Here is an 18,957-nt window from a genome sequence, read left to right on the forward strand (position 1 = left end):
CACCCTAGACAGAAACTCTGTGACCATCAAGCAATAATTCCCCTGCCCCCTCCCTCTATCCCATGCTAACTTCTATTCTGTCTCTGTGAACTTGCCTGTTCTAGACACCTCATGTACGTGGAATCATACAATAGTTGTCTTTTTGTGTCTGGCTTATTTCACCTAGCTGCCATAAGTTCTTAACCTATATGCAACACAGATCCCCACTTTATTTTTATTTTTGGGAGTCTTGCTCTGTCGCCCAGGCTGGAGTGCAGTGGAATGATCTCGGCTCACTGCAACCTTTGCCTCCTAGGGTCATGTGATCTTCCCATCTCAGCCTCCCAAGTAGCTGGGACTACAGGGGCACACCACCATGCCCAGCTAATTTTTGAATTTTTGGAGAGATGGGGTTTCACCACGTTGGCCAGGCTGGTCTTGAACTCCTGGGCTCAAGCAATCTACCTGCCTTGGCCTCCCAAAGTGCTGGGATTATGGGTGTGAGCCACCATGCCTGGCCCAGATCCCCACTTTACAGATAAAGAAGCTGAGCACAGGGGCCAGGCATGGTGGCTCATGCCTGTAATCCCACCACTTTGGGAGGCCAAGGTGGGTGGATCACCTGAGGTCAGGAGTTCGAGACCAGCCTGGCCAACATGGTGAAACCCCATCTCTACTACAAATACAAAAATTAGCTGGGCACAGTGGCACGTGCCTGTAGTCCCAGCTACTCAGGAGACCGAGGCAGGAGAATCACTTGAACCCAGGAAGTGGAGGTTGCAGTGAGCTGAGATCATGCCACTGCACTCCAGCCTGGGTAACAGACTGAGACTATGTCTCAAAAAAAAAAAAAAAAAAAGAAGCTGAGCACAGAGAGGCCAGGTAATTTACCTAAGATCACTCAGCTGGTAAGGACGGTGCTAGCAGCCAGCCCCTACACTCTTAACCTGATGCTTCGCTTTGCATCACTAAACCTCCTTGGCTCAAGTCAGCTGCAGAGGGGTGAAAACTCATAACCAAGAATGGCACCTCCTTGCCACAAAGCCCCATACTCCTCCAGATATGCTAGAGATCAGCTGGGCAACCTCCACTGCAGCACTCACTCACTCCCTGTGCCTCTTACTCCCCGTGCCAGGCCCATGCTGGGTCCTGGGAAAACAGGTGAACTCCTACCTAATAGTGGGAGAGGGAAATTTAGGGGACTTCACCCAGGCTGGGGGTCAAGAAGGGAAGAAGCACTTTAGAAGAAAGTGCCGTTGGCTGGGCGTGGTGGCTCACACCTATAATTCCAGCACTTTGGGAGGCCAAGGCAGGAGGATCGCTTGAGCTCAGGAGTTTGAGACCAGCCTGGGCAACATAGCAGGACCTTGTCTCTACAAAAAATAAAAATAAAAAAATTAGCCAGGCGTGGTGGCATGTACCTGCAGTCCCAGCTACTCAGGAGGCTGACGTGGGAGGATCACCTGAGCCTGGGAGGTTGAGGCTGCAGTGAACTGTGATTGTGCCACTGCACTCCAGCCTGGGAGACAGAGGGAGACCCTGTTGCAAAAAGAAAGAAAAAAAAAAAAAAAAAAGGAAAGAAAAAGAAAGAAAAGAAAGAAAGTGCCTTTGCAGCCAAAAGTCAAAAGCTAGCAATTTGGCTGGTAGCGTTTAAACGTGGGTAGGAACGGAAGGTAGTGGTCGCTGGTTATTTGCTGTGAGTACACTGTATAGATAGATTTCCATTTACTCGTTCACTTTCCTACTTATGGCCTTTAGGCTATGCCCAGGTTAGAGACTGTGAGAAAAGCTGCAGTGATCTCATTCTTTCTAGAGTCTTCCTGCGCCCCATGAGAAGGCATATGCCTAGGGAAGGAACTGCTGGATCTGAGGCTTGGTAATGTTCCTGCTTTAGAAAGTCATGCCAAACAGTTTTCTAAAGTGTTGGTGCAAATTTACATTCTCAGAACCAGGAAGAAGACATTCTTTTTTTTTTTTTTAATTTTATTTTACATGAAAATCTTCCATCCTCTCCATACATCCCATGCTATCCTCCATTCCCCACCCTGCTTGGCCCAGGCTATGCCTAGAAGCAAGTCAAAGGCAGGTAGAAGCTTGGGCTGAGGCTGCCTGAGATGCCTCAAGCACTCTGGTCCACAGAGACAGTCAACAAGTGACCGTGGTCTCCAGGCCCAGAAAGAGTCTGACCACATCTGATCATGGCTATAAACAGGAGCCTGGCAACAGGAGCAGGACCTGCTGACAGGATCAGTGGGCTGGTCATGTCAGCTCCCAGTCGTAGGAGTGGGGCAGGGTGAGGGCAGGAAGAGCAGTCTCTGGGTGTCACACTCACCCTCACCTGTTTGTCTGCCCTTACGCCTCAGGCTGGTCCCGAAAGTGGGGCTCTGTCCACAAAACCCCTGCCTGGACAGTCCTTGACCTACAAGTTGCAGGCATGTGTCTGGCCATTGGTCAGACTCACTGTTCTCACGACCACAGGAAGGTGTCCAGCTTGGCCTGGGAGAGAGAAGGCACTGTCTTCACCCTCACTCTCTGCTTAGCCTTGGTCTTGGGCTTAACAGGCAATGGGCGGATCATGACTGTGTCAGTCTGGAGGAGCTGTCAAGGAAGAGGCATGGAGAAAGGACTGCAATGCAGGGCAAGAAAGGCTCAGAGCCGGGGGTGGGCGGCCCTGATACACAGAATGAGGCCCAGCACTGCACACCTGAGGCTGTTGGCACTGGCAGGCTGGGGGTATAGGTGAGGCATAGTACGGGCTCCACAGCTCAGCTCAGCTCAACATCACGGGAAAAGGATACAGGCTGGATGAATTTTGTCCGGCCACCGAGCCCATCGAAGCCTGTCCTTACCTAGGGTGGAAGGAAGAGATGAGTGGGCCAGGCTAATGGGCTGGGGGGCTGGCCACCCATTTCTACCCAAGAGGGCTGGCTCCTGCCACTGTGGGAAGCCATACTCACCACATCTTTGCTGCAAGAGGACTCTGACCTGGGCCTCTTGGGCTGTTTCTGGCCCAGGATGGCATTCCGGACAAAAATAGGGAAGGCACCAACCAGTTCCTCATCTGGCTCTCCTGCACAGCTCTGCCCACCCAGTGAGAGCTGGGACTCCTGCAGGGAAGACCCCAGGGCCAGACTTGATGAGCTGGATGTCAGCAAAGGAGGGAGGGTAGTGGTGGTGGAACAAGATCAGGATCTCTGATGCCTCACTAGGAGGCAGGAGGGATAATGAGTACAATCCCAAGGGTGGCTCCGAAGTACCTCAGTCCTGGACCAGGAGTGACAAGGCTCTGGCAAGACCGTGCCCTCCCAAAAGTCCAGTCCTGCCAAAGGTTAGACTGTGCTTCTTCTAGAAAGCTCTTACCTTCCTGGGGCCTTTGCATATCTTCTTGGGGACATCCTGAATTGGGGAGCTACAAGAATGAGAGAGAAGGCAAGGGGTAGGTAAGCAAGACATGGGGGCAGGTGAACCAGGCTCAGCACACGCCCCTTGGGGAGTTACCATGTGGCACTGCTGCTGCCATGCCTGCATTCTGGGCAAGGCACCTCAGTGATCCCACCCCAAGTGCAGGTCTGTTAACAGCTGGACAGCCACAGCCAGTAGGGTGGCAGAGACAGGGATGACTGGGGATGACTGGACCATGTCCCAATCCTGTGGCTTCCACTCAAGGCCAAATTCCAACGCTCCTCAAGTCCTCGGGCACCTCACCATGTCCCAGGCTCTATATGGGGCTGAAGAGCCCAATCAACTCACCACCCACGGGAGGAAAGCCAGTCATGCCCTGATACGAGCAAAAGAAATTTAATGAGCTCAGGCCTAGTCCTGTCTTCCCAGAGAGGGGACACTACCTCCACGAGAGCCTCAGTAAGTTAGCCTTTCAGTAAAGTAGCCCACAAAATCCTCTCAGAACACAGGGCCAAGCCATCTCCCTAGAGAGTGTGTCTAAGAAGGGCCTGGGGCAGAATAGCGCATGGCCCCAGGCCCTGGTCTCCCAATCCCAGCCCCAGAGCCAGAAACTGTATTTCCATCCAATTCCTGGGGAACCCAGCAGCTGGATACCCTCTCCTGGCATTTTCCCTGGTGGGTGAGAAGATGGTGATCTAAGGCTGGCCCTGTGGCTTCTCAAGCCATAAGGACAAGAGTGGGATCAGGGCCTGGTGACTGACTCCTCTGCTCCTGCCCTAACGGCCTGTGGTAAGGCTACATGACAACCAAGGCTCCAGGAAGGACGAGCTGAGTTAGGGACTCAGAACTTCACTACCTCCTTCACTACCTCCACAGGCCATGAAGGTGGTGGAAATGTCTCTGAAAGGCCTGGCAGCCTGAAGACCCCAGGTGTCCACCTTCAACCTTTACAGCGGAAGAGGGGCAATGGGAGGAAGCCAGAGTACACAGCAGACATTGACAGGATCCCTGAGGACTACAGCCCACGGGTCCTAGGTTTGTTTCTCATTGCTACCAGGCCTCGCCCTCTACAACAGGGTTGCCCATGCCCCCTGAGGTTTGGGAGGTAAGACAGCCCAGCTGGCTTGCCCTCTTGCTCCCTTCCACCTCCACTGTCTAGCATCTCAGTTTCTTTCTCTTTCTCTTCTTTCTCTCTGTACAAAGTCTTTGAAAAAGAGGAAACCTGCCCAGCCCTTGACCAGCCTCACCTGAACAGTACCTGTATGAATGAGTATAGTCCTTGTCTCCACAGTGAATTACACTTGGCAAACCTGGCCAAGGAGACAGCCTCCCTTTTTCTGGTCCCACTGTACCCCAGAGCAGGTTCCACCTGCCCCACTGGAATTCCAGACAGCTTCTCATGCCTGCCCCTGTGGGTCACCCCCTTGGGTGGTAAGGCCCTGGGCTCTGTGGTTTGAGATGATCCTCCCTCAGGCATGAGCCTCAGAGGCAAACATAGAAGAGGAAGTTCAGAGTCCCTCGCTCAGGACTCTGGTGGGCAGGCCTTCAAGGTATTGGGAGCACCCTCTCCAGCCCAGACCCACCCCTTCTGGCATCACTGCATTCTCTCTAACTTGCATTCCAATACCTTTGCCTTGAAAGGTGATGGTGAGGAATAATGAGACAAGAGAAGGGGTTTGCACAGATTGAGTGCTCAGGTGAGGGAACAAGAGGTAGCTGGAACCAAAGCCATGGCCAAGCCTAGGCAACCCTCACTGCCCCATCAGCCACTCAGAGCTAACAGCACAGGGCCTGCAGAGCTGTCTTAGCTATCCCCCTACCAGCCCATGGACAGTGCCAGGGACTATCACTCACTGTGACTTCTCTAGGCAAAGTTTTTTGTAGTAACCATGCTGGGAGCTGGAGGGCCGGGCTGGGGGAGTATCCACATCAAAGGTAGCATTGAGATCAATATCATCACGGAAGGATGGCCGGCGGAGCTTCAGATTCACCTCCACAGGGGCTGGGCTGAAGGCAGAGATGACCTGGTTACTTGGGGCCACAGTGGTAACCCAGGACAACAGCTCCTGAAGCATCAGAGATAACTCAGCTCCAGGGACCTGGAGCCCACTCCTGACTCAAGGCCACCCCTCAAGAAAGCCCTACTCTCGGCCAGGCACAGTGGCTCACGCCTGTAATCCCAGCACTTTGGGAGGCCGAGGCGGGTGGATCAAGCGGTCAAGAGATCAAGACCACCCGGGCTAACATGGTGAAACCCCATCCTACTAAAAATACAAAAATTAGCTGGGTGTGGTGGCTTGTGTCTGTAGTCCCAGCTACTCGGGAGGCTGAGGCAGGAGAATCGCTTGAACTCGGGAGGCAGAGCTTGCGGTGAGCCGAGATCGCGCCACTGCACTCCAGCCTGGGCGACAGAGCAAGACTCCGTCTCAGAAAAAAAAAAAAAAAAAAGTTTAAATTTAATTTAATTTAAAAAGCACACAAAACTCCATGTATAGTGCAATTACGTGATTTGGCACCCCCCCACCACTCCCACATGCAGAAAAAGGAGAAGGAAATATTCCACATGTCAACCGTAAGTACCTCTATGATAACTCCCTATTTTCCAAATTCTCAATGAGTGTGTTTTTACTTTTATAACGCGGGGTGGGGGGGGGGGGAGTGAAGTTTTATTCTATTAAAAACTACAGCCAACAGGATTCTTCCAGCCCACCCAGACCTGGCAGGGCTCCCCACTTCCTGTCATACAAAGAGAACCCTGGGGAATGGCAAGGGTAGCTCCAAAGATGCCTTCTCTCTTTCCTTCCTCAGGAACTTTTCAGAGCTGCACCACAATCCCACTTCCACTGGGGTGTACACATCAGAGGGAGGAAGGCTACCTGCATTGATTTGGGTGGCTAAGCAATCCAGGCAGCCTGGACTATTTCTTCCTTTCCCTGTCCAGGACCCTAGAAGCTCTACTTCTGTCCCCGCCTGCAAGTTAAAATGAAGACTGCACAAACCCACCTCAAACCAACTCTAGGCTGGCTGCTTTGCTTCCTCCTCTGGGAACCACAGCAGCCAGGACCACTCATGCCAACTTTTTTGCAGTATCCATATTCTGCCACCATTTACCAACCCCAGCAAGTTGAGGCTCAGGTTAGGAAAGGTAAACTCAAGAGGCAGGCAGGATCTCGCTGGGTCCTGTAAATTTTACCCTCCAGGTGGCTCAAGGCAGGACTTTCTACTCCCAGCCATCCCTTAAGGCGTTGCCTAGTGGTGCCCAAGCTCAAGGCAAGCCAGGCTTATTCACTTGCACCTCCTGGTCATCCACAACACTAAACTCAAGACTCAGGAGGTTCTCACGGTGCCTCCCTCACTCCCCATATCCACATCTGGATCATATGGACACATTTCTTCTCCTCTTAGACTGTTTCTTTTTTTTTTTTTTTTGAGACGGAATCTTGCTCTGTCACCCAGGCTGGAGTGCAGTGGTGCGATCTCGGCTCACTGCAAGCTCCGCCTTCCGGGTTCAAGCCATTCTCCTGCCTCAGCCTCCTGAGTAGCTGGGGCTACAGGCGCCCGCCACCACGCCCAGATAATTTTTTGTATTTTTAGTAGAGATGGGGTTACACCGTGTTAGCCAGGATGGTCTTGCTCTCCTGACCTCGTGATCTGCCCACCTCGGCCTCCCAAAGTGCTGGTATTACAGGCATGAGCCACCGCGCCCGGCCTTGTCTTAGACTGTTTCTATATTCTTCTTCCTTTATGAGCTTGAAGCCTATTTCCCTTTCTGCCAGGGGTCCACTTTCTTTCCTTCCCACTTTCTGTTTGTCCTACAAGGAGAAAGAACCTAGGGCTTAGTAGTCCTTCCCTCACTGGTTGAGGCTGGCTTGAGGCCCTCCTGAGTGACACTATCACCCTTGGGACACCCACCCATGGTCAAGTTACAGGGCTTCATGCCAGAGGCCTCAGGGAGCCAGGCAAGACACTCAAAGCTCCCCTTTCCAGAACAGAGCTAAGGCCTTGAGCAGCCCATTGCCTGCGTGGCATGGGATTAGTCAACATCTCCTCCATGAACTCATGGCTCCTGGCGGCCTTACCCTACCCTAAGGAAAGGTCTCCCTGGCTGTCTCTAGCCTGGAGTTCAGGGGCCCTTGGGGCCCATGAGAGAGATCTTCCTAACATTGACTCTGTAGTTGGGGGTGGTGGCTACATGCTGATGCCTCCCTAAAATGACAGGTATGAAGGGTAATCCTACTGCAACAAGTAGAAGGGGCAACCACCATCAGCCCCCAGAGATTTCCAAAAAATTCTGGGAGACAAAGCATGGCCAGGGGACAAGAGACTGACACAGCAGCCAGAATCCACAAGGAGGGGGTCCATGAAGGAAAGGGAGGGCCTTGCAAAAGCATTAAACAGGCCTGAAAACTGGAACACTGATGAAATTGTGAGCTTGGCTCCACCCCATCCTAATCTGCATTGGTAGAACACTAGGCAGTTAGGCTGCTGCCCTGGGCCAATAAATAGAAGAGCTTTTCTCAAAGACACTAAACAAACTATGTACAATGACCTAGGGCAGCCAATATTATTGGACCCAACAGTAAAGCCTTCTGCATCCTGGGTTCAGGTAAGACTCAACATGATGCCAGCAGTCTGCACATCCCCCCCAAACCCTACCCACATAGGTTGGCCTCCAAAGTAGCCAAGGACCACCAGGTATGGGAGGGGAGCCCAGGAAAAAGTCCATGGTGCACAAATACTGACTCTGAGACAAACAGAAATATGAGACCATAAAACAAGAACATGATGCTTTGCAAAACAGACATACTCAAAGAGCAAGAAAGAATGCTTGCAAATTTAAAACATGAATACTGCCAGGCACAGTAGCTCACGCCTGTAATACCAACAATTTGGGAGGCTGAGGTGGGAGGATGGCTTGAGGCCAGGAGTTCAATACTGACCTGGGCAACATATTAAGACTCTATCTCTACAAAAAATAAAATTAAATAAATTAACTGGGCATTGTGGCACATGCCTGTAATCTCAGCTACTTGGAAGGCTGAGGTGGGAGGATCCCTTGAACCCAGGGGGTGGAGGTTGCAGTGAGCCGAGATCGTGCCACTGCACTCCAGCCTGGGCAACAGAGCAAGACCCTGTCTCAAAAAAAAATTAAATATGATTACTGATTCAGCCCTAAAAAGGAAGAAAATTCTAATACATGCTACATGGATAAACCTTGAAGACATTATGCTAAGTGAAATAAGCCAGTAATAAAAGGACAAATATTGTATGAGTCCACTTATATGAGGCTCCTAAAGTAGTCAAATTGATAGAGACAGAAAGAATGGTAAGTGAAGGAGCTGAGGAGAAAGGGGAAAGGGGAGTTATTGTTTAATGGGTATAGAATTTCACTTTGGGAAGATGAAAACATTCTGGAGTGGGATGGTGGTGATGGTTGCACAGCAATTAAATGTACTTGATGCCACAGAAATGTACTTAAAAATGGTTACAATGGTGAGTTTTGTTTATATTTTACTACAATAAAAAATACTGCTGCAGTAAAAAGTTATAAAAATTAAGAAGCTTCTTAAAAAACTTAAGAAACTTCTTGACCGGGCACAGTGGCGCACACCTGTAATCCCGGCACTTTGGGAGGCCGAGGTGGGTGGATCACAAGGTCAGGAGATGGAGACCATCCTGGCTAACATGGTGAAACCCTGTCTCTACTAAAAATACAAAAAGTTAGCCGGGCGTGGTGGCGGGCACCTGTAGTCCCAGCTACTCAGGAGGCTGAGGCAGGAGAATAGCGTGAACCGGGGAGGCGGAGCTTGCAGTGAGCCGAGATCGTGCCACTGCACTCCAGCCTGGGCTACAGAGCAAGACTCCATCTCAAAAAAAAAAAAAAAAATTCTTAATTTTTTTTTGTTTTTGTTTTTGCGACAGTCTCGCTCTGTCATCCAGGCTGGAGTACAGTAGCACAATCCTGGCTCACTGCAACCTCCACCTCCCAGATTCAAGCCATTCTTGTGCATCAGCCTCCCAAGTAGCTGGGATTATAGGCGTGTACCACCACACCTGGCTAATTTTTGTATTTTTAGTACAGCCACCATATCCAGCCAGAGATTTATTAATTTTCCTAATTTTAAATTAAGAAATGGTGGTGGCTGGGTGTGGTGGCTCACACCTGTAATCCCAGCACTTTGGGAGGCCGAGGTGGGAAGATCACTTGAGATCAGGAATTAAAGACCAGCCTGGCCAACATGGTGAAGCCCCATCTCTACTAAAAATACAAAAAACTAGCTGGGCATGGTGGTGCGTGCCTATAATCCCAGCTACTGGGGAGGTTGAGGCAGGAGAATCTCTTCAACCGGGAAGCGGAGGTTGCAGCAAGCCAAGATTGCACCACTGTACTCCAGCCTAGGCAACAGAGCAAGACACTGTTTCAAAAAAAAGAAAAGAAAAGAAAAGGAAAAAGAAAAAGAAAAAGCAAAGCAAAGCAAAGCGGTGGCTCACGCCTGTAACCCAGCACTTTGGGAAGCCCAGGCAGGAGGATCGCTTGAGGCCAGGAGTTCAAGACCAGCCTGGACAATAAGTGAGACCCTGCCTCTACAAAAAATTAGTTGGGCGTGGTGGTGCATGCCTGTAGTCAATCCCAGCTACTCAGGAGATTGAGGCAGGAGGATCACTTGAGCCCAGGAGGTGGAGCTGCTATGAGAACAGCGAAAATTTACTGAAGTTTACCAGCTTCTTCATCAACCTCTCCCCTGGATACTGGAAATGTTCTACTAGACCAGATTTCCAAAGTGGTTGCTTCAGATGGTTTCAACCAGATCAACTGTTGCCATGGAGAGATGGATTCCTGGAGCTTTCTACTCTTCCATCTTCCTTGACATGACTTTTTTTTTTTTTTTTTTTTTTTGAGACAGGTCTCACTCTGTCGCCCAGACTAGAGTGCAGTGGCGTGATCATCACTTACTGCAGTCTTGACCTCCCAGGCTCAAGTGATCCTCTCACCTCAGCCTCCCGAGTAGGTGGCCCAAGAAAACTTAAGACTTCTTCCAGACCTCTCTAGTAACACATTAGCAGTCACAGGAGAAAGGTAGAGGCAGAGTCTTTGAGGTCACTTGTAGTTGTGAGGGTCTTGCCATCAGAACACAAAGAAGACAGGGCAATGCTGTTGCTAAGGATTCAACAACTATTTTTGAGAGCTTGAGGCTATGAGTTTAGAAGAGGCTGTGCCTAGGCTGGGCATGGTGGCTCACGCTCGTAATCCCAGCACTTTAGTCCCAGCTACCCAGGAGGCTGAGGCAGGATCACATCACCTGAGCCCAGGAGGTTGAGGCTGCAGTGAGCTGTGATCACACCACTGCACTCCAGCCTGGGCAACAGAATGAGGCCCTATCTCAAAACAAACAAACCAACCAACCAACCAACAAACAAACAAACACAAGAATAGACTGTGCTGGTGCTGCCTAATGCCTAGTTAAAAGAAGGGCTTTTGCTAAAAACAAACAGACCTGCCACTGTAATTTTTTTTTGTTTTTGCTTGAGACGGAGTCTCTCTGTCACCCAGGCTGGAGTGCAGTGGCACGATCTCGGCTCACTGCAACCTCCACCTCCCAGGGTCAAGCGATTGTCCTGCCTCAACCTCTCAAGTAACTGGGATTACAGGCGCCTGCCACCACACCCAGCTAATTTTTGTATTTTTAGTAGAGATGGGGTTTCACCATATTGGTCAGGCTGGTCTCGAACTCCTGAACTCAGGTGATCCACTCACCTCAGCCTCCCAAAGTGCTGGGGCTACAGGTGTGAGCCACCACGCCCGGACTTTTTTTTTTTCCAAGAGAGACGGGGTCTTACTCCGTCTCCCAGGCTGGAGTGCAGTGGCACAATCATAGCTCGACTCTTGGGCTCAAGTGATCCTCCTGCCTTGGCCTCCTGAGTAACTAGAACTACAAGTGTGTGCCACCATGCTTGGCTAAGTTTTAAGTTTTTTGATACACGGTCTCACTATGTTGCCCAGGCTGGTCTTGAACTCCTGGACTCAAGCAATCCTCCCACCTTGGCCTCCCAAAGCACTGAGATTACAGGTATGAGTCAATGCACCCAGCCAACCACTTCAATATTTATGCCCAGAAAAATACTGGAGACAAAAATGAATGAAGTCATCCTCATGTGGCTTGATGAGAAGCCCAGCCCAGCTTACAGAAGAAGGCTTGTCAAGTTTAGTGTCCTGCTGGCCTGAAAGCCAAGGGAGACCATTGCTGTCCTCCCTGTACCAAGATGGGCTGCAGGCCCTGGCATGAAGCTTACTCAGAATGAGGTGGGCCCGTCCCCAACTGGGAGCTACAGACCAGATTCTATAATGTAGTATATAGCTGGTGGGCTGTGGGCTTAGCCATCTAAGCTCCCAGCTCATCTATCCCACTGGAACATAAGCTCCAAGAGAACAGAGAAGGTCTGCCATGCAGTGGGCACTCATCAAGGACCTGCTGTAGGAGTCCAGGCCTTCCAGCACCCTGAAGAGGTAAAGAAAGTAAACAAAAGCAACCAGGCATGGTGGCTCACACCTGTAATCCCAGCACTTTGGGAGGCCCAAGTGGGCAGATTGCTTGAGGTCAGGAGTTCAAGACCAGCCTGGCCAACATGGTGAAACCCGTCTCTACCAAAACATACAAAACATACAAAATTAGCTGGGCGTGGTGACACATGCCTGTAATCCCAGCTACTCAGGAGGTTGAGGCAGGAGAATCGCTTGAACCTGGGAGGCGGAGGTTGCAGTGAGCCGAGATCGCACCACTGTACTCCAGTCTGGGAAACAGAGTGAGACTCCATCTAAAAAAAAAAAAGATTAAAGACTGGGCTGGGCGCAGTGGCTCACGCCTGTAATCCCAGCACATTGGGAGGCCGAGGCAGGTGGCTCACGAGGTCAGGAGATCGAGACCATCCTGGCCAACATGGCGAAACCCCGTCTCTACTAAAATACAAAAAATTAGCCAGGCGTGGTGGTGCGCGCCTGTAATCCCAGCTACTCAGGAGGCTGAGGCAAGAGAATCGTTTGAATCCAGGAGGCGGAGATTGCAGTGAGCCGAGATAGTGCCACTGCACTCCAGCCTGGCAACAGAGTAAGACTCCATTAAAAAAAGAAAAAGGAAAAAAAAAAAAAGACTGGGGCCACTGACAGGAGTTGTGTGCTTTCCGTCTGGGTCCTTGCTGGGGACTTCCGGCAGGCAGGAGGTAGCCTTGAGGATGCTCTCAGCTAGTCTGCTTCTGTGAAACTCTCAGGAGCAGAAATGGATGCCCATGCTTGCAGGGACACCAATCCTTCTGCCTCGTAGCTCCCTCTGCTGGCAGCTTTAAAGCACGCACTCCTGGCACTAAGGGAATTATTTTACAGTGGTTTCATATTTGTTTCAAAATCTGGGGTGGACAGATAAATGTGGGGAGCTACTCCATAAACAGGATGCCCCAAGACAGTCAGTGCTTCTGCCCTATTCTCAGACCACTTCTAGGTCCTCTGACCTTCTCTGGCCTCTCCGTGTCAGAGCCTAATTTGCTTCAAGGCTGCTTGCCAGCTAAATGTTGGCTGGCTCCCAGGGCAGGCTGTCTGCAGACATCAGGTCCACAGAGGTCACCCACCCCACCAAAGCCAGGAGGAGTAAAGACTGTTACCAGAAAGCTCTCCCACCTTGTGACCCCTGTACCGCCCAAGGCTCAACAAACCTCTCTAAAACCAGGCGGTCGACAGTCTCACTGGCCACTGGTGGCAGGTTCAAGGTTTCCTGCAGCATCGTTAGCTTCTTTTTCAGGCTCTTGGGGAGGGAAAGAAAAGTGTGTGAGAGAAAGGCTGAGGCATCAAGTCCGGAGATAATGCAGAGGACATGAGCAGCATGCATGAAAGGCCAGCCCACTGGGAACAGAGCAAGGCCTGATACCTCATCATTAGGCTCAGGAGGCCAAGCCCCAGGTAGAGCCCCTCCTCTGATAAGGGACCTCAGGGATGTAAGTGCAGGACAGACTATGAGGGAAGACTCATGGTTCTGTCTGCCCTCTGTTGAGGAGGCCCAGGCTCCAGTCTGGACCAGGGCCAAGGGGCACACCCTGACCCAGGAGGATGCAGGGGCCCAGAACCACCACTGACTGGTGCAAGGGTCCTGGGCAGAGATAGCCCAGCCCTGCTCTGGGAGGGCACACAAACCACCCCTCATTCCTTTCAAGCCAGGGATGTCCCTCACCATGATTTCCTTGTCAGCACTCTGTAAGTCCTTCTGGGCTGACTTCAGTTCTAACTTGGCCTGATCCAATTCAGAGTAGACTGTCTGCAACTATAAGAAAGTGTAGGGAATGAAAGACAAGCCAAGTGCTAGCCTTGTGCCCTGCCCCCTCCTGCTGCTCCCCAGGGAGTGATCAAGGTAGCCCAGAAGAGACCAGAGATATGGGCAGAGATCCCAGCTCTCTGAGGCTAGGCTTCAGTCTGGCAATGCACATCCGGAGCTGCCTAGAAGCAAAGGCTGCTTCCTGCATCCTGCAGCCTGTGGATGCACCATGCCAGAAGTAAAAGCAGCTGTGCTGACCGAATCAGGTTCCAGGAGCCCTCCTACTCCAGATGTGGTACAAAAATAGGCCTCTGACGCTGTCACATTTGAGGCCTGTGCTCTCCAGCCAGCTGAGAGGTACCCAGGAGCCAGGAAGAGCAGAGGGGAGCATCAGTGTCCACATGTTGGGGGATACCTCTGTGATCTGTCCACCCCTAGTGGACAAGCCACATATTCAGGCCAATGCCCAGTAAGGACTGGTAACAAATCTCTGTAAGTCCTCCAGCTGCCCCAGGGAGTCAGCTGTGCCATCAGGTCCCATGGCCTTGCTCAGGAGACCAGAGTGAACATGACAAAAGGAGAGCCACTTCTCCTTCAACCTCTGTTCACTGCTAAGTTACCTTGCTTCTGGAGGAAAACAAATCCTTCCTCAGCTTGTCAGCCACCTCCCCTGAGGCCTTCCGTGCCTCTTTTAGATTCTCGTACTCTCTGCAATGTGGCCATGGAAAGAGATGCCAGAAAAGAATACCTGCAGGTCAGACTGAGCCACAGCACTAATCTAACACAAAGCACTGCCCAACCCCTCAACTCACTCTCATTCCTACTTTGACACCTGAGCCCAATAAGTACCAGGTGGCACTGTGGAGGGTCCTGCAGAGAATGCAAGGAAGTGACTATTTCCTCCTGCCTGTCCTGCAGGCACTGGTGACTTGAGAGGGCATGCAGAAAGCCCCAGTCTCACTAGGGGGCTCCCTAAACCACCTGGTCTTAAAGGAGGCATCTTGGATCCTCTATGCCTCTCAGCTAAGTGGCCCTCCACCCTTCCTGCCAACCTTACACCCACCAGAGTGAAGAATATGAGTAGAGTTTGATCCAAGCCAGGCAGGATCATAGTGCTAATGGGGAACAGGCTCTACATATCAATCACAATGGGGCTTATAGCCCAGAGAGCTAGGTCAACTCCCTTAGAAACAGCACTTAAGATTCACACTAAATCCTCAACAATCCTATGAGGCAGGTCTACTACTATTTCCATTCAGGAAGTTGAGGGTCAAAGAGGCCAAGAAACTGGCAGCAGGCCACATAGTTGCTGAAAGGTGGAATCAGGGTTCAAACAAAGGCAGCATGGCTCCAGAGTTTGCCCCTTAGTTCCATCTGCTTTACAAGAGATGGGGAGCAATGACACGGCTGGGGCCCCATGGCCTATCTCCTGTGTTTGCTGAGAGGGGCCACAGTACGCACTTCTTGAGAGACACACAGTACACAGCCAGCTGTTCCACCGCTGACTGTCCCACACCCATGTCTCGGATCATCTCCTCCACCTCAGGGCGCTGGCTCTGGAGTAGAAGCTCAATCCTGAAAAATACACCCAGCCCACGGCATTTGCAATCTGGAGGCTGATGGGTAGGTACCCAGTGCCGCTCTGCCTTCCTTTGCTGCCGTTGCTAAGGTAACAGGCTAGGCTGCTAGGATGCTTTAGTAGGTGGGTGTGCCCAAGGAAAGGCCCTGTGGCAGAGATGAGCATAGCTCCAAGGATGCTGCTGAGAAAGAAGAGGTGCTGAAAGAGGGTCTCAAGGTCAGGGATTTCCTGGAGAGAGGTTCCTGGAGGGAAAGACCCACCAGGTCATCTGGCCACAGGCAGCAGAGACAGGGAGGAATGTGGCAAGGGCTCCCATTCCTTGGAATGGTGGAAGAGTTCATAGAGGCTAAGATCTGTGCCCACACCCAGCTGACCTGAGCCCTCCATGGCCTATGGAGATTTGAGCCTCGGACATGACCCAATCCCACTCCCTGCTGCAGTCCTAAGAACTGTACCACTTGCAGGCCCTGGGGGCAAAGGCACAGTGCAGGACCCAGCTCCAAACTCACTGCTCCATGGTCTTCATCTTGCTCCTGAGCCGGCGGGCCTCCTCTTGCGCTTGTTTGGTCTCATCCTGCTGCTGCTCTAAGTACTTCATCTGCTTCTGAAGAGCAAATACACCCATACCTGATGCTTGGAGGCCCTCAGGAGCCATTGCTAAAGTCACTAGGAAAACTCTGCTCCAGAACTCTCTGCAGCATATGTTTTGAAAATGCTGATAACCATGTACTCCCAAACCCCAGGAGGTAAAGCTCCTGGGTCCCACTCTCGCTTGTGCTTCTTCTTCTAAAAGGCTCTAAGCCAGCTGCTTCTTCACCTCCCTGCCTGCTTCCTCCTGAAAGGTATCTTACAGTAGACACAGCCCACTGCCAGCATTTACAGGCCCACTGTGGGCTGCCAAGGTCCAGTGGTCTGGGCCTCATGGTACATGTTGTGCAGGTGGCTGAAGAAGTCCAGAGCACAAACCCAGGCCTCACCATCCAACACCCAGACCCATGGACAGTTGCCAAGAATGAATAATTGAGCCAGGGGAAGCTGGCCAGGCTGCCTTCAGCCTAAGACCACTTGTCTCTGACCTGAGAATACCATGAGAGACTCCTGCTCTGCAGCCAGGTGCCAGTTTGCTCCCTCCCACCAGCCAGACCATGTGATCCAGCCCAGCCCCCAAGCAGGAACAGAGACAATGAATATCCTGGGGCCTTGTCTGTTCACAAGGATGGCTCCCTTTCCCTTTCAAATGGCATCCAGCAAGGACTGCTCCTGCCTACAAGGCCAGAATATCAATCGTGGGTTCAGATCAATCGCCTCTCATGCCCCTTGGAGAGCAAGAGGCTCACCAACCCAGGCTGATGCAAAATTCATCTGGGTCTAAGGCTGTTCACTCTGCAGACTTTGATCTGGCTGGTCAGCTCAGCACAGCTGACTTCAAAGGCCCTTGCTCCTCCCTAGGATGCTGTTTGATCTGGCTCAGGAGAGCAGCCCAGCCAAGGACTAGAGTGCTAATGGAAGGTTCTTCAGGCTGGCCTCATCAGTAGAGTATGAACCACTTTCGGAAATATGGCCCAGCCTCACTGAGGTCTTAGTTGAGCATCCCCTCTGTGAGGTACTGGGAAGGCCTTGCCTCTTCAAACTACCTAGTACAAAACCCACAAGTATAGCCAATATGGCCCTTTTCTTATGGGATGGATGGATACAGTATGGAAGGGCAAGGGGAAGAAGTGATTTGCCTCTATTTTACAACTCCCCAAACCAAGGTGTTGACTGGAGCAGAACCAGAAGATAAGCCCAGAATGGGGAGTCCAGCTCTGGGGCAATACCTCCCTATGAATTCTGTACCCATAAAACCTGAGGACCTACTTTCAGTGTGGAGCACAGCATCTCGGCCTTGCCCAAGGCCTGCTGCAGAGATACCACAGTAGCATTGCGTTCTTCCAGCGTATCCCGCAGAGTGTCGATGATGACCTGGCTGTCTCGTTTCTCCTTGTCTGGAGCAGGGGTAGAGGGCGGAGGAAAGGGAAAGGCCTGTCCATCCATCAGCAGAAGAACTTGGGCCCTTGGGTTCAGTGCCTCATCCCTTAGGCAGGTGAGAAACAAGGCTCAGGCCTGAAAGCTGGGTGGCCCGCTTCTTTCTCTGGGATGTGCCAAACCAGAGAAGCTGAGCCAGAGCCTTCATTCAGGGAAAAGCCCACCTTCTGCTGCTTGAACTACTTAGGAAAATATTTTACTGCCCATTCCCTACCTGCCATGGGTCCAGTTAGTTCATCAACCCAGGACTCAAGCAGGTTCCAGCCAAACTCAGCAGCTGAGCCCTCTCCCAAAGATATTCAGTCCCATCAGGTAACCCCCTCCCATCTTGGTTCCTGGGCAAGAAGCTGCACTCAGAGACAAGAGGCTCACCTGGTCTAGGTGAACAGCTTCAGTCACCTCCCTTCCCTCTCTTTTTCTGCCCACCACAACAGCTAGCAGGACTCTTGGACATACAAAGCAGGGAAAGGCCCTGGCTCTCCCAAACGGTTTGAAACCTTCCTCCTAGGGCCCCCTTCCTCCAGCATCCAAGTCAGGGGCTTCCCAGCACCCCTCGTCTCTTGCTAACTCACCTTTCTGGGAAAGCTGGGCTCTGATATTGTCCAGTTCATTCTGAAAGGCAATACCCACAATAAGCAGCAGGAAATCATCATAGCTGACCTCCACGTGGTCTCCCATAAGGCTGTGGGGAGCCCCAGGATTGAACAATGAGGCCTTCTAGGGCATGAATCCTGCAGTGCCTCAAGGCCAAGCTAAGCTAACAATGGAAAGATAAGCACTGCTGTAGCTCTATGTGCCCTTTTGAAAAGTAGGTAAGATGGAGGAAAACAATCTCAGGGGCAAGGCCCCAGGACAGGTAAAGAGGTAGAATAGTGGAAGGGAAGTTAAAGTAGGGCCCCTGTGATCAGTCTCCATAGCAGAAGTTTCTATCACTTCCTTGGCCTCATTGCTCTATGTTGGTCTCATTCCCTCTGGGCATCAGCTGACTCACCAGGGACACACAACAGGAATGGCCAAGGACCTTGGGTGACTACTCCTCCTCTCCACCCTGGGTCTTCCTGACTCATAGTCGACTTTCCTCCAAGCTCTGAACTGGCTCTGTGTACCACAAACCTTCCAGACCTAGTATCCAATGGAGGTAGCTATGCCAGGACAGCTTTGTACCCCTGGATGAAACCTCCCATGTGTCTAGTCTCTAACTAGACTATTGTGAGGATCAAGTGAGCCTCTCAAAGCCCCTGCAAATGTTTCACAGCCATGCCACAGAATCATTGAGAAGCTGTGGCAGAATTGAACCCAGTTCCTGTTCAGGATGCCACAGAACTCAACATCCGCATGAGCAAGAGAGGTGCCTGCTCCATAACAAAGAAATCCAAGGTTTTACAAAACTGAAACGCTTGACCAAGGGTCCAGGGTGGTAGCTAGATGGAATCCAGGCAAACCTTACTGTAGATCACTTGTCTAAGATCAACAGAAGACTCAGAATTTCACATGTGACCAATAGTATGGCCAGGCCCAGTGGGTAAACAAGCCCCTACTGTCAAACTCTCCACCTAGGACTCTGGGGGCAAGAGCTTCTGGTGGCTGGGCTGGTTAGCATAGGCTGAACAGCTGGGAGTGGAGGTGGTGGGTAAGGAAGAGCACGCAAGGGCTGCCTGAGAACAGATACCAGGCCAT

General features: G+C 51.5%; 1 protein-coding gene across 3 annotated transcripts in view; it reads right to left on the reverse strand.

Annotated features, from left to right (window-relative positions):
* Positions 1-530: 530 nt before the first annotated feature.
* The window catches only part of TRAIP (TRAF interacting protein), a 30,594-nt gene continuing 12,167 nt past the window's right edge, over positions 531-18,957 (reverse strand). The window contains exons 2-13 of one of the 3 annotated variants that reach the window (XM_034956486.3): positions 17,853-17,892; positions 17,113-17,329; positions 15,765-15,859; positions 15,138-15,251; positions 14,297-14,384; positions 13,596-13,685; positions 13,084-13,172; positions 5,236-5,388; positions 3,340-3,388; positions 2,937-3,086; positions 2,778-2,828; positions 535-2,568 (exon numbers count right to left, since the gene is read on the reverse strand). In XM_034956486.3, coding sequence (XP_034812377.1) covers positions 2,446-2,568; positions 2,778-2,828; positions 2,937-3,086; positions 3,340-3,388; positions 5,236-5,388; positions 13,084-13,172; positions 13,596-13,685; positions 14,297-14,384; positions 15,138-15,251; positions 15,765-15,859; positions 17,113-17,289 — 1,179 coding nt within the window. In that variant the 5' untranslated portion in view covers positions 17,290-17,329; positions 17,853-17,892 and the 3' untranslated portion in view covers positions 535-2,445. Of the gene's footprint in view, positions 2,569-2,777; positions 2,829-2,936; positions 3,087-3,339; positions 3,389-5,235; positions 5,389-13,083; positions 13,173-13,595; positions 13,686-14,296; positions 14,385-15,137; positions 15,252-15,764; positions 15,860-17,112; positions 17,330-17,852; positions 17,893-18,957 lie in introns of all 3 variants that reach the window. The other 2 variants (XM_003818847.6, XM_034956485.3) reach the window with 2 other exon arrangements.

Source organism: Pan paniscus, chromosome 2 (genome assembly GCF_029289425.2).
Source record: "Pan paniscus chromosome 2, NHGRI_mPanPan1-v2.0_pri, whole genome shotgun sequence".
Classification (NCBI taxonomy): Eukaryota; Metazoa; Chordata; class Mammalia; order Primates; family Hominidae; genus Pan; species Pan paniscus.